Source organism: Microcaecilia unicolor, chromosome 9, assembly GCF_901765095.1.
Source record: "Microcaecilia unicolor chromosome 9, aMicUni1.1, whole genome shotgun sequence".
Classification (NCBI taxonomy): Eukaryota; Metazoa; Chordata; class Amphibia; order Gymnophiona; family Siphonopidae; genus Microcaecilia; species Microcaecilia unicolor.
In genome coordinates, this window is record NC_044039.1 from 31778379 (window position 1) to 31793756 (window position 15378).

At 46.4% G+C, this 15378-nt stretch overlaps 1 protein-coding gene across 1 annotated transcript in view; it reads left to right on the forward strand.

Moving 5' to 3' along the window:
- Positions 1 to 15378, forward strand: part of LOC115477803 — a 39269-nt gene that overhangs the window by 21391 nt on the left and 2500 nt on the right. Inside the window, exons 5-9 of the mRNA XM_030214892.1 lie at positions 1470 to 1536; positions 4934 to 5085; positions 7413 to 7550; positions 15052 to 15122; positions 15216 to 15319. Of these exons, the coding sequence (XP_030070752.1) occupies positions 1470 to 1536; positions 4934 to 5085; positions 7413 to 7550; positions 15052 to 15122; positions 15216 to 15319 (532 nt within the window). The remainder of the gene's footprint in view (positions 1 to 1469; positions 1537 to 4933; positions 5086 to 7412; positions 7551 to 15051; positions 15123 to 15215; positions 15320 to 15378) is intronic.

Here is a 15378-nt window from a genome sequence, read left to right on the forward strand (position 1 = left end):
AATCAAATGAGAATGATAATTGGCCACTAACAAGCAGTTATTGGCACTAATTGGCACTAATTACAATTTACACACACAACTTGCTAAGTGTATTCTATAAAACAGTGCATGTCAATTCTACCATGCGGATCTCAAAAGGAGGTGTGGCCATGGGAGGGGCATGGGAGGGGCAAAGCATCTGAAAATTATCCAAATACAATACCTAAGATACCTAAACTAAAGGGTAAGTATTTTTATTTGCATGCTTTGTCAGTGATGGCCTGTGAGATCTTCAACTCTTCCAGAAAAGCATTAGGGGCCCTTTTACTAACACATGTTAAAATATTGACTTGCACATGCTAAGTCGATATTTTATGTTGCAGTAAATTAAGGAGTTTTCTCTTTTTTTTTTCCAGGTTCCACACTAATTTTTTCATTAGCACCCAGGACCTGCAAAAACATAACGCAGGAGTATTTACCATTGCCTATTTAGGAGAATGCGCCCACGCAAAGTTTGCATTATCCAGTGTGCATTAATCAGAACATTCTAGCTGGATAACTTTTCCAGACTCATTCTCACCCATGACACATCCCCTCCTGAATTTTTTTTTTTTTATGCACAATGCTTTTTAACATATTTTGCAGTGAGCCTTTTACACCTTTAGTGCATGTTAACACTTAACATGGTTTTGTAAAAGATTCCCTTAAGGGCCCTTTTACAGAGCAGCAGTAAGCCCAAAACGGGCTTACCGCTCGCTGTTCTGGGACTACCGCTGGCCCAACATGGCCACCGACAGTGGTCCCATCCCGAGCGTGCACCATTTCCAGGGGAAAAGAAAACACCCCCGAAATGTCTTCTGCGGTGATAACCAAGCGGCAATCGGGCATCAACACGTGCTGCCCGGTTACCGCCGAGTTAGCGCAGGAGCCCTTATCATCACCTCAATGGGTGGCGGTAAGGGCTCCACACCGCATGGCCACATGGTAAGAGTTATCTCACCATGTGGCCATTTTTTTGTGCGGGGGGGGGGGGGCTTTTACCAGTTGTGGAAAAAAGGGCCCTGGCGCATGGGGAAAACGGCCCCATTACTACCACTACTACTACTACTATTTAGCATTTCTATAGCGCTACAAGGCGTACACAGCGCTGCACAAACATAGAAGAAAGACAGTCCCTGCTCAAAGAGCTTACAATCTAATAGGGCCCTTTTTCCCATAGCTTAGTAAAAGGACCCTTTAGTTACTAGGCATGTTATTTGCCTAATTATTCGCAAAACATGGATTCATAGTGGCAGTATTTATGTGAACATCCTGTCATATGCATGGATCCTTTTTAGGGCAAGCACTCCTGGTCAACCAGGATGTGAGAATAAAACTACACATCCCAGAGATTCGTTTCATCTTTCCCCCTAGTAGAACTAGATCCTAAGTCATTACCTCAATAGATCTCCTTAGCAGGCATTGGTATAATGATTTGTTTCTTTGTTTAGATTAGGGATTTCTGGACTCACCAGTATATCCTTTGATGAGTTTACAAACTGTTTTCAGGACACCAAGGTAAGGAAAGGACCTGGTTTTCAGTAAGACTTCTCCAGCTCTCCCCGTCAAGTCTTTGTATCCTCTTTGTACATGAGAAACATATGTTTGTGGGGGTTGGGGGGGGGGGGAAAGTTCTTTCAGTCTTTGCAGAAGTGTCGCACATTCAAATCAGTAAGATTAATTCTATCATTTCCCTCTATGACGTTAATAATAAATTCTGCTGCTCACATCTTGCACCATTTTTCTTCTGAGACAGATCTAGCTGTAAAAATGATGCGAATACATAAATACCTGTGTACAGGTGGACATTGTAACATGTACTGGAGCACTGCAGTCACAATCTGCTTCTGGATGATAAAGTACTAAATGCAACCTCAGCCCTTTTCTGGAAAAAAAATAACCCTCATCATTTTTTTTCTGTCAAAATAAAAAAAAAATATGCTGTTGGAACAAAAATTGAGTTTCTCAGCCAACCATTTCAACGGCTTATTTAATTTCATGTATGTGAAAATAATTTATATTTTATTAGCACTATAATCTAGAGGTCAGAGAGGCAGATGCAGAAAGCTACCATGAGCCTAACCACAGGGTTACCACGGGGTTCTACGCACAGCGTTACTGGCCAAGTAATAGAGAGGGGTTGAGCGCAGTTGTTTACTTGCGCAAAAGATACGGCCAAACACTGCGTTAAAATGAACAGTAATCAGGTCATTACATACTCCACAGTGGGGCACAGAAAGAAACAGTGGCTTTTGACCTGTGCATAAAGGGTGAGCATATGGCAACAGGCTTGCTACACGCCAATCCAGAACTACCACTGGGTTATCGCAGGAGCCTGGCAGTAGTTCCCACCCCCAACGTATGCCATTTCCGGCGCTACAAACATATTTCTATTTTTGTAATGCCAGTGCTTACCCGGCGGTAATTGGGCTGCCCGATTACTGCTGGGTTAGCGTGGGTGCTCTTACTGCCACCTCGTGGGTGGCGGTAAGTGCTCCCCCCAAAATGGCCACGTGGCAAGTGGTTCACTTACTGCGTGACCATTTCTTTTGCAGCAAAAAAGACAGCCTTTTACCAACTGCGATAAAAGAGGGCCTCAGCATGCGTCAGTGGCGTAGCCGGTATGGGGCCACGGGGGCCTGGGCCCCCGTAGATTTGCCCCTGGACCCCCCTGCTGACGACCCTCCCCTCCCGCCACCAACCTGCCGTCACCAACCCGCCGTCGCTTGCCTTTGCTGGCAGGGAACCCCAACCCCTGCCAGCCGAGCCGAGGTCCTCTTCTTCCCAATCCCGCGCAAGGCTTCGTTCTAGTCTGACATCCTGCACGTACAGAGAGGGTCGTCGGCAGGGGGGGTTCAAAGTTGGTGGCGGGAGGTTCGGCAATGGCAGGGGGGTCAAATTTGGTGGCGGGGGAGGTTCAGCAATGGTGGGGAGAAGGTCGGCGGCGCCGGGGGGGGGGGGCTAAAATGTGCCCCCTCACATCAGGCTTTGGACCCCCCCTCCCCCTGATGTGCGTCAAAAAACACATGCAGACACTAGTACAGGCCCCCCAGGGGGGATATAATTGAGGTCTACAAAATCCTGAGTGGTGTGGAGCAGCCGGTGGTGAATCGATTTTTCACTCATTCCAAAAGTACAAAGATCAGGGGACACTCATTAAATTGCATGTGAATAATTTTAAAAGGACAAATGGGACTTGATATACTGCCTTTCTGTGGTATTTTGCAACTACATTCAAAGTGGTTTACATATATACAGGCATAGGAGCCAACTTTTCAAAATGATTGGGGGTGCTTAATTTTTTTTTTTTTTTACAGGTGGTGCATTTCTCCCCCCTTGCCCCCCTCTCCCCCCTCGCTCACCCCCGCCCCCCTCACCCCCCCTCGCCCCCTCTCCTCAGAGTTCCAGCCCCCCTCTCCTCAGAATTCCAAGCCCTCTCCCTCTCCTCAGAGTTCCAGACCCCCCTCCCTCCGAGTTCCAGCCCCTCCCTCCCTCCGACTCGAGTTCCAGCCCGACCTCTTCTCCCACTTCCACAACAGTCCTTCGCCTATGCGCGTCAAGTCGGAGTTACCACTCGATTTTCGCCAGGTGCCAGAAAACAAAATATATTTTTTGGCGTACGTAACAGACACGCGTAAAAAATGAAATTACTGCACAGTCCACATGGTAGCCAGGCGGTAACTCCAAATTAGCGCATGTTGGGCATGCGTATGCACCTATGTGGCTCAGGAAAAGGACTCTTTAGATGGTGCATTCATTTTGGACCTGAGACCTTGCCGTCACCCATTGACTTAGCAGTAAGGTCTCACGCGCTAACCGGGCTGTAATCGTCAGTACACGTACACTGCCAATTAGCGCCCGATTAGTGCCACCAGTAGAAAATAAAAAATATTTTTGGATGCACGTATCGGACGTGCGTAAAAAATTGAATTACTGTCCAGGGCTCTCAGTCGGGTGGGAGTTCCAAATTGACGCGCCTTAGTGAAGGGGCACCTATGTGTTATCCGGCTCAAAAAAATGTGGATATTCAATGCTGAAGCTCGGGCAGACCCGATCATTAAATATCTGGAAATAACACCGCCAGCAGGCAGCAAAACGTCACATGGGCTGAATATTGGGGGGAAGAACTTTTTTGAGGCTAATATTTATGTGTTCAACAATAGCCACAATTTGTGTTTCTTTTAAATGTAGGCTATGGTGTTTAAACATATGAGGCAGGGGCGTAGCCAGATGGTTGATTTTGGGTGGGCCTGAGCCCAAGGTGGGTGGGCATGGAATTTGCCCTGCCCCCCCCCCCCTCCGGTTTGCTCTTGCTCCTCTCTCCACCCCTCTATGCCCACAAACCCCAAATATTAAATACTTGAGCTGGCGGGGATCCTAAAACCCTGCCAGCTGAAGATTTCCTCCTCCTCCTCCTCGAACAACCAGCACACTCCCAAACGGCAGCCAGCAGCACTTGCCTCACACTGATGCTACTGTCCAGGCTGTGCATGCTCAGTGCTTTTGCATGTATGAAAACTGAGCATGTGCAAAAGGGCCAGTCTCAGCGCCAACTCAATGCAAGTGCTGCTGGCTGACATTTGGAAGAGCGCTGGCTGCCCAAGGAGGGAAATTTTCAGCTGGCAAGGTTTGAGGACCCCCACCAGCCACAGCAAGAGTGTCACAATTTTGGGTGGGCCTGACTACAAAGTGGGTGGGCCCTGGCCCACCCAGGCCCACCTGTGGCTACGCCACTGATATGAGGAGAGAAAACTATTAAATTACAAACAGCCCACTCTTTAGAAAAGTTAATAAGGGTCACAGACAATATGACAACCCAAGATAGGCAGACGACTCCTGTTACAGAAATGGAAAAATTGTCAAAATATTTTGTGTAGACTTTTTGGACCACCTGACACCATTGTTTGCCTCCTAGGTTAACCACAATACATGGATAAAGCCAACAGCTGCAAAACCACTTAAGAAAAAGGGTGAAAAACAAAGGTCTTTGAATAGGACAACATTTACTAAAGCCACAGTAGCTGGTGAAAATGCATGGGATTTGCTGATACAAAAAGCTAGGAAAAGGTAATATGTGAATTATTTTTTGGAGGGAAAGTTTGTCACTGGCTGCCTAATATATTTATTTGGATTTTGCTCACACCTTTTTCAGTAGTAGCTCAAGGTGAGTTACATTCAGGTACTCTGGGTATTTTCCTGTCCCTGGAAAGCTCACAATCTAAGTTTGTACCTGAGGCAATGGAGGGTTAAGTGACTTGCCCAAGATCACAAGGAGCAGTAGTGGAATTTGAATCAGGCACCTCTGGATGTCAAGACTGGTGCCCTAACCACTAGGACACTCTTTGCCTATGCATATAAGTGCACCAGTTTTCAAAGAGACAATACGTGCATGCTGTCCCTTTTAAAATTACCCTCCCCCCCCCCAAAAAAAAATCACCGGCACACATTTGCACCTGTTCATTATTAGGCACAACATTTTCAAGAATATTTATGTGGCTGCTTTTGAAAATCCACATATGTCATGTGTTAGTTATGGGCAGGGGTGTGCTGGTAAATTTTTAACAACAGGCTCTTTCTCCGGACATAGCCAGCTCTGCAGTTGGAAGGGCCAGGGGTGGCCGGGGGGGAGGGGTGGAACAACACTTGCCTCTCTCTCTCCTCCCTCCTTTCGTGCGGGCACGCTAGGCATACCTTTGCTGGCAGCCAATAAATGGACTGCCACCACTCCCAACGTCTTGCTCTGAGCAGCATGCTGGAACTTCTCTCACATGCTCGAGAAGTCCCAGCCTGCTGCCCAGAGCTGGAAACAAGGAGTGGGGAGCAGCAGTAGTCTATTTATTTGCTGGCAGGGCTCAGCATCCCCACCAGCAAAGTAAAAGATAATTCAGCAGGGGGCCCAAGCCCACATTTTGGGAGCCAGTTGTTAAAGTAGCCATGGAGGGCCCTACTTTAACAACCGGCTCCCAAAATTCTTAAAAACTGAACAACCAGCTCTTGCGAGCCTGTGAGAGCCTGCTCCAGCACACCACTGGTTATGGGTAACATTATGTGTGAAATTGATTCCTAGAGTTACATACTATTTACACACATCACTGCCGAGAATAGCACTATTCTATAAGCCGCTTTTAAAGCTAGGTGCGGTTTATAGAATAGCACATACCAGGGGCGTAGCCAGACTTCGGCGGGCGGGGGGTCCAGAGCCCGAGGTGAGGGGGCACATTTTAGTCTCCCCCCCCCCCGGTGCCGCCGACCCTCTTGACCCCCCCTCCTATCGCCAACCCCCCATCGCCGTCACCTACCTTTGCTGGCGGGGGACCTCAAACCCTGCCAGCCGAGGTCCTCTTCTTCCGGCGCAAGGCTTCATTCTGTTTCTGAGTCTGACGTCCTGCACGTTGTACGTGCAGGACGTCAGACTCAGAAACAGAACGAAGGAAGAAGAGGACCTCAGCTGGCGGGGATTGGGTTCCCCCGCCAGCAAAGGTAGGCGACAGCGACGGCGGGTTGGTGGCGGGAGGGGGGGTCGAGAGGGTCATCGGCAGGGGGGTCCAGGGGCAAATCTACGGGGGCCCAGGCTCTGTGGCCTCACATAGCTATGCCACTGGCACATACACCGGGGAATCACACCTAACTTTAGGCATGGCCATTTGCAACTACTGAAACATGGCGCAAATGTACACAGCAAAATTAGATGCATATCCCTGCTATTCTATAACAATGCGCTCTAAGTTTAGGAACACCCCTGTTGTGCCCATGACCCTCCCATTTCCTCGCCCCCATTTTTAGATTGCATGTAAAAATGAGGCACAGATCCCATGCCTAAATGTATATGCGTAAATGCTATTTATTTCTAATTAGTGCCAATAATTGCTTGTTAAAAAACAATGATCGGTGCTAATTAGCTCATTATTCTGTTAAATTGTGCATGCGCAATTTGTGGAGACTTTTATGGAATTCGGGGGTAAGCGCCATTCTATAAAGCCATGCATAACTGGTTTGGAGTATAAGTGGTAAGGGGATGCCAATGTCCGGAGCATGGGTAGAGCATGGGCAGGGTTACCAGTTCATGCATGTAACTTACAGAATCCTACAAGTTACATGTGCCCTTGTTACACCAATTTGCCAACAGTTACACCATGAGGCTCATCTTCAAAGCACATATGTTACTATATGTAGCTTTGTAAGTCTATGTGCTTTGAAAATGAACTTCTGTATCTATGGCAGGTATAACTGATGGCACATTAATGAACCTACTGGTAGTGAGAGATGTATATTTGATGTGTGTTCATATGCTTTCACTTTTATAGGAAATATACTATCACATTTATTTGAATCAAGTTTTAATCACAGGCATTGTTTTATTTCTTAGCATTGTTTTTTTTTTTTTTTTCGTTTAGTGATCTTTGCCTTGAAAAATATTTGCCATCCTCATGCTGCCAACCTGCTGGAACAGTTACATTACAACAACTTAAGGAAGCCCTGAGCAAAATGGGTCTCTTTATTACCACCGAGGGCCTGCTTAGCATCTGGGAAAGGCAGGTGCACAAAAACTTAATTCACAGAGCTATTAACCACTACTCAAACATAGTAACATAGTAGATGACGGCAGAAAAGACCTGCACGGTCCATCCAGTCTGCCCAACAAGATGAACTCATACAGTAGCAATGTTTGTGTTTCAGATAATTAGTTGGCAGTAACAGTGACGTACCTAGGTCGGCTGCCACCCGGGGTGGATCGCCGATGCGCACCCCCCCCAGGGGCAGCACGACCCCCCCCCCCCCCACCCAGTGCAATGACACTCCCACCCTCCCAGCGCATTATCCCCCCTCCCCGGGGTGCATTCTTGGCTGCTGGGAGCAGCCGCACAGCTCTCAGCTCCGCTTGCTCCCTGCTCCCCGGAACAGGAAGTAACCTGTTCTGGGGCAGAGGGAGCAGGGAAACAGCAGAGCCGACAGGCATGCGGCTGCTGTCTGCACCCCTCCAGCGGTGTGCACCCAGGGCGGACCGCCCCACCCTTGCTACGCCGCTGGGCAGTAAGGATGTGCACTCATTAGTGTGCATTCAGGGTCCCTCTTACTAAAGGAAGTTAAACCCTAAAGCTTAACGCAAAACGTGTGCAAATCATTTTTGCAGTAATTTGCCATTTCTCATGCATGAAGTACGTTCTATTTTTTTTTTACCAAAAATATTTTTTCAGAGGGGGCGTGCCGAGGGCTGGGAATTGGCATGCAAGTGTTATTCAGGTAAGGGCCCCCAGCGTGCCATTTCTGGCGCTAGCTGTAATTAGGGGAAAATATTTCCACAAGGGGTTACCCGGCAGTAATCAAGTAGTGCTGTGTGCTTCCTGGTTATAGCCAGGTTAGTGTAGGATCCCTTACTGCCACCTCAATGGGTAGTAGTAAGGGCTCCTTCCAAAATGACTGCGCAGCAAGTGCAAACTTAACGCAAGGCCATTTCATTTTTTTCCAATTTTCACCCGCTGCGGTAAAAGGGGCCCTGGTGCGCAACAAAAACAGTCGCAGCTACCAGCGCAGGGCCCCTTTTACCGCACCTTAGTAAAAGTGCCCCTAAAGTAGGCATGCCACTGGAACGGATCTCACACTTACATGCAAAACTTACATCTGCGGCAGTTAGATGTTAACACACCAGCTTTACGGCTGACATAAGTGCTCTCAATAACCTTTAAGCACATATTTAAGCAGTTTGGCTAGTATTCTACAAAGGGACGTAGAGGGGCATAATCGAACGGGGCCGGCCATCTTTAAGGGCGGCCATCTGTAATGACGGCCCCGTAAAGTGGCATACCTGACCCGTATTATCGAAACAAGGTGGCCGGCCATCTTTCATTTCGATAATACAGTCGGGACCGGCCAAATCTCAACATTTGGGCCGGCCTTAGAGATCGCCGGCAATAGAGATGGCCGCCATTGGTTTTTGCCGATAATGGAAACTAATGGTGGCCATCTCAAACCTGGCCAAATCCAAGCCATTTGGTCATGGAAGGAGCCAGCATTTGTAGTGCACTGGTCCCCCTCACATGTCAGGACACCAACCGGGCACCCTAGGGGGCACTGCAGTGGACTTCAGAAATTGCTCCCAGGTGCATAGCTCCCTTACCTTGGGTGCTGAGCCCCCCAAAACCCACTCCTCATAACTGTACACCACTACCATAGCCCTAAGGGGTGACGGGGGGCACCTACATGTGGGTACAGTGGGTTTTGGAGGGTTTGGAGGGCTCAACATTTACCACCACAAGTGTAACAGGTAGCGGGGGATGGGCCTGGGTCTCCCTGCCTGAATTGCACTGCACCCACTAAAAACTGCTCCAGGGACCTGCATAGTGCTGTGATGGAGTTGGGTATGACATTTGAGGCTCGCATAGAGGGAGGGGGTTGGTGACCACTGGGGGAGTAAGGGGAGGTGATCCCCGATTCCCTCCGTTGGTCATCTGATCAGTTTGGGCACCTTTTCGAGGTTTGGTCGTGAACAAAAAGGGACCAAGTAAAACCAGCCAAATGCTCATCAGGGCCGGCCTTCTTTTTTCCATTATTGGCCGAAGCCGGCCATCTGTCAACCACACCCCCGTCCCGCCTTCAGTGCACTGCCAACACGCCCCCTTGAACTTTGGCCGGCCCTGCGACAGAAAGCAGTTGAAGCCGGCCAAAATCGGCTTTCAATTTTACTGATTTGACCGGCATTAGGAGAAGCCCATCCATCTCCCGATTTGTGTCGGAAGATGGCCGTCCTTCTCCTTCGAAAATAAGCAGGGTAGGCACCTACATTGCTTTACCAAATAGGCTCCTACCAGGCACCCAGTTACACAATTGCACTCAAAGAAGGAAATTCAGGGGTCCTTTTACCGAGCTGCGGTAAAAGGGGATCTGCGGTAGCAGTGGGGGCCATTTTTGCCATGCACTAGGGCCCTTTTTACTGCAGTGGGTAAAAATCCCCTAAAAAAGACATGGCCATGTGGTAAGATTATTCTTACCCCATGACCATGTGGGGAGGAGCACTTACTGCCACCCATTGAGGTGGCGGTAAGGGCTTCTGCAGTGACCCAGCAGTAACCGGGCAGCACTGACTACCGCCGGGTTAGCGCCATACTAGAAATTATGGAACTATTTTCCATAGTGCTAGAAATGGCTTGTGCTTGAGGCGGAACTACCGCCGGCAGCCGCGTTGGGCCAGTGGTAGTTCCGAGTTGCACATGGCAACCCTTTAGTAAAAGGGCCCCTATGTAAATGGTGCCAAAAGTTAGGTGTTGAGAAGATCCACATTTAGGTAGTATTCCGTAAAAGTTGTTCTGTGCAAAGTGCCCTTTGCAGAATATTAGTTTAGCGCAGATCGTATGCCTAACTTTGGGCACGGCAAGTACACCTGCTGAAACCTGGTATAAATCTTGGCATGCAGCTAATTGCAGTTGGCCATGTAATTGACCCTGTTCTCTGACATCATGCCTAAATGCTGGGAATGTCCTCAACCTTTCCATGCCCCTCTCATGGTCACACCCCCTTTTCAGTTGCTCATTTCAAAATTTAGGTGTGAATTTTATAGAATAGAGTTCAGGGCAGATCCATGCATAAATCCAAATGAGTGCTAATTAACACCAATTACTGAATCTTAGCTCATTAATTTGTGCATGGATCTGGGATCTGTGCTCGGCTTTGGCAACCTATAAAGAATCCAAGGGAAAGTGCCTAAACCATTGGGAAATACGCAGGGCCGCCGAGAGGGGGGGACAGGGGGGACAAAAGTCCCCGGGCCCGGTGACACCGCAGTCCGACCCGCCCGCCGTCGCTCCCAGCACTAACCTTAAATGCCTCCTTTTACCACGTTCGCAGCAAGCAGCAGCAGGGCAGGCGACTCCTTCCTTCCGTGTCCCGCCCTCGCCTGACCTAACGTCCGCGAGGGCGGAGCACGGAAGGAAGGAGAGGTCTGCCCTGCTGCTGCTTGCTGTGAATGTGGAGAAAGGAGGCATTTAAAGTTAGTGCAGGGCCCGGCCCGGGAGCGAGTGGAGGGGGGGCCGGCGACCTCGGGTGGGGGGGCCCGGTAGCGATGACGACGACCTCGGGTGGTGGGGGGAGCCCGGGGGCGGCCTTGTCCCGGGCCCAGCCCTGGCTCTCGGCAGCCCTGGAAATACGCACTAACAACATGATCTCAGATCTCTTTGATTGATGTTTTTGGTGTGGAATACATTTAAAAGCCCAATCTCAGCTGTAGGATATTAACATTGATTGTGGATTGATTTTTTTAATATTATTTTTCTTATACTCCAAGTACTGCCTAGAAAACATTCCTTTTTGCTAAGCTTTTGAATAACACCGTGTGCCTGCAGATAGAAGGATGAACCTAAGAGAACTGATGATTCTGCAACTTTCACAAACCAGTTGTCGTTTTGAGATGCCTTATTTCCTGCAAGCAGTCATAATTAATGGAACTACAAAGCAAAGACCATAAAAATATTTTGATTTTCAATAGCAGTTCTATTGCTTGATGATTCATTTTTACAATCATGTATCTTCCTGACATTTTTCGGGAGGATCGGGATCGGGAGGCGGGGCTGGTGGTTGGGAGGCGGGGATAGTGCTGGACAGACTTGTACGGTCTGTGCCAGGGCCGGTGGTGGGCAGCAGGACTGGTGGTTGGGAGGCGGGGATAGTGCTGGACAGACTTGTACGGTCTGTGCCGGAGCCGGTGGTTGGGAGGCGGGGCTGGTGGTTGGGAGGTGGGGATGGTGCTGGGCAGACTTGTGCGGTCTGTGCCGGAGCCGGTGGTTGGGAGGAGGGGCGGGTGGTTGGGAGGCGGGGATAGTGCTGGGCAGAGTTATACGGTCTGTGCCCTGAAGAGCACAGGTACAAATCAAAGTAGGGTATACACAAAAAGCAGCAAATATGAGTTATCTTCTTGGGCAGACTGGATGGACCGTGCAGGTCTTTTTCTGCCGTCATCTACTATGTTACTATGTTACTATGTATCAAGCCAACCATAGAAAGCCATTGTGGCTGTGTTAAACATAGCACCTGATCCTATTAAATCAGAACCCTTTTAAGGGCATAAGTGTTGCCACATTGAACTTGAATCTATTTCGGGCTAATGTCATGAATAAATAAATAAATATTGGGACAGACCGAAGGTCCATCAAGCCCAGTATCCTGTTTCCAACAGTGGCCAATCCAGGTCACAAGTACCTGGCAAGATCCCAGAACTGTTCAATACATTTTATGCTGCTTATCCTTGAAAAAAGCAATGGATTTCCCCCAAATCCATCTTAATAATCACTTACGGACTTTTCTTTTAGGAAGCTATCCAAACCTTTTTAAAACCCCGCTAAGTTAACTGATTTTACCACATTCTCTGGCAACGAATTCCAGAGTTGAATTACACATTGAGTGAAGAAATATTTTCTCCGATTTGTTTTAAATTTACTACTTTGTAGCTTCATTGTGTGCCCCCTAGTCCTAGTACTTTTGCAAAGTGTAAATAAGCGATTCACTTCTACCCATTCTACTCCACTCATTATTTTAAAGACTTTTAAGGCTATTTTAAAGACTCTTTTTTTTTTTTTTTTTTACAAAATTCTTTTCCTAGTCTGTATTTGTGATGTTGGCTGGCCGGTTGGGACAAGTAATCAACAGTGGGTTTGTTCCTTGGTATGACTGACTTCTTTCCTTAAATTATTGTCATTCATTTCATTTTAGTTTTTATAATTTTTTATTGTACATTACATCACTTTTATCTACTCACTAAAAAAAGTTATCCATCAAATCTTTAATAAACATGCCATGACATTGCAAACTTCAATATTTTTTTATCATTGCATGGCAAACTTTCTCTAAAAGTCATTCATAGAAAGGTAAATTTACAGAAAGCCTCTTAAGAGGTAGGTTTTCAAAACATTAGGATAATCTTGCATAATCTCCAGAGGTAGGGGTATGTCTGATGCTTTGATAATTTACCACTGTATTGTGGATACAGCATGCTAATACATCACTGCATGTGTATTATTACCCATAGGTAAAATATGTGTTGCCAGAGTCACATATTTTAAACAGTAGATTTTCCAAAACATGCAGAGTTTTCTCTGCATGTCTACCCACAAAAAAGGCAGTGTGGGTGTGTCATGAAATGCATAGCCACCTGCCATTATCCCATGGCCACTTAGAGGGTCTATCCCCAGTACAGCTCAGGTCTACCTGCACCTGCCGCTTATGCTCTACACTAGCACCCTCCTCTCTCCAACTGGGTCCCAACTGCCTCTGGGCGAGTCTCCCATTCTCAAATTATCCCCAGTGATTTCTAGGTTACTGGAGCCACACTCCCAGTGGTCCTACAGTTCCCAGAAAGCACTCACAGACCCAACACACAAACCACCAGGATTCTTTATCAGTCCAGACAAGCAGGGCAAACAAACAATTATGTTTATTCTCATAAAAATATTGAACAGTAGACAGAAAATGTGCAATCAGCATACAGTAACAAGTAACTGAAAAATAGATCAATTAGAAAACTAACTAAACATTTGTAGATTGTCTAAACAGTAGCTGCTCACAAGTTATCAAATGTAACTGTTTACAGGGCCTTTGCAAAGAGATCCATCTCTCTTTTATTCCTGGCTAAGACTGGGGGGAAAGCCAGTAAAATTCAAATGAAAATGAGCTCCTGGGCCAATCAGAGCACAGAACAACAAATTTTAAAAATAGCTGGTTACATCAGTGCAGACATTTCCTTTATCTGTGTTAACTAAAGAAGGAAAGGTCAGATCTTTGTAACAGCTTAAAATATAACATGCACCATCTGCTGGCCAAACTAGAGAACTGCACTTCAAGAATTAAGGCAGTTTTACAGGCTTAAAACACAGTGTTCAGTCACAGGGTGTATGCGTAACTCTGGCAGATTTTCAAAGAACATGTTTCTAGCTGATAATATACTGAATAGATTGATCTATCACATACTTTACATAGTGTCAAAAAAAGAGGGAAACTGATCAACAAAACAATAGTGTAACTACCAAACTCCCACTGTGGAAATACAATGATCCATTATGGCTTCATCAGGGGATCAAAAGTATTCCTCATTGCTTAAAATCACATATTCTCTCAGAGGCATTGGTGAAATGAGTCCCTTAGTCCCACTAGTGTGCATTTTGTTATTAGTTTGAAAATTTTGAACACTGTTCATACATCTTCCAGTGCAGACCGCATGCTATTTTATTCACTTTCCTTTGAATGGCTTCAGTATATTTATATTCAAATCTTCAAGTCTCTTCTCATACATCTTCCAGCGCAGACCCCATACCATTTTGCTCACTTTCCTTTTAGTGACTTCAGTCTTTTTATGTCCTTTGGAAGATGTGGAGGCATATTTTCAAAGCACTTTGGGAGGCTAAGTTCAATAGGTTTCTATGGAACTTTGGGAGGCTAAGTGCTTTGAAAATAAGCCTCATAGCCTCCAAAATTGAACACCGTACCCCAAATGTGATCTCACCAATGACTTGTACAGGGGCATTATCACCTCCTTTTTTCTGCTGGTTATGCCTCTTTCTATGAAGCCAAGGATCCTGCTGGCCTTGGATACCACCTTGTCACATTGTTTCACTTTAAAGCCTCTGACACTTTCATTCCGAGGTCCATTTTCTGGTCCATACACATCAACCTCTCCCCTCCTATCACATACAACTCCTTTGGATTTCAGCACCCCAAATGCACCACTTTAAAAATTTTCACATTAAAGTTATCTATGAGACATTAGCACATGCTTCTAACTTTTGTAGATCACTTCTCATCCATTCTATTTCCTCCAGGGTTTCCACTCTGTTGCCAATCTTCATGTCATCTGCAAAACTGAATATTTTTCATTCTGCTTTATGCATTGTTTTATGTGTTCTCTGTGTTTTAATATGTATTTCATGTTTGTGGATATTTATTAGGTCTTTTAAGTTTGCTATTTATTACTATTGATGGTTGCTTCAAGCTTTTAACGGAAAGTTGACCATAAATAAAAAGTTGACTAATTGATTTTTCTATGCTGTCGTGCAGGATTGAAAAGAGCATGGCTCCAGCTGTACCTACTGTAATGCTTTTCAGCCTGTTAGGACTGCAGTTTCCAGGTAATGTAAGACATCTTTGTACTTAAAGCAGCTTTATTATTTTCAACCTTGTGCAATAAATCAACAGCTGATTTTCAACCATTTCATTATTAGGCATTCAGGAAGTTCCTGCAGGAACCAACACAAATAAGAAATCCATGAAAGCAAGCACACCACAATGGAAGTTCACTGAAACAATGCATCTTTTAGAAACAAAGGTAGACTTTTGTTGTGTATTGAAGTATGACAGACCAGCCAATATTTACCACTGTTTAAC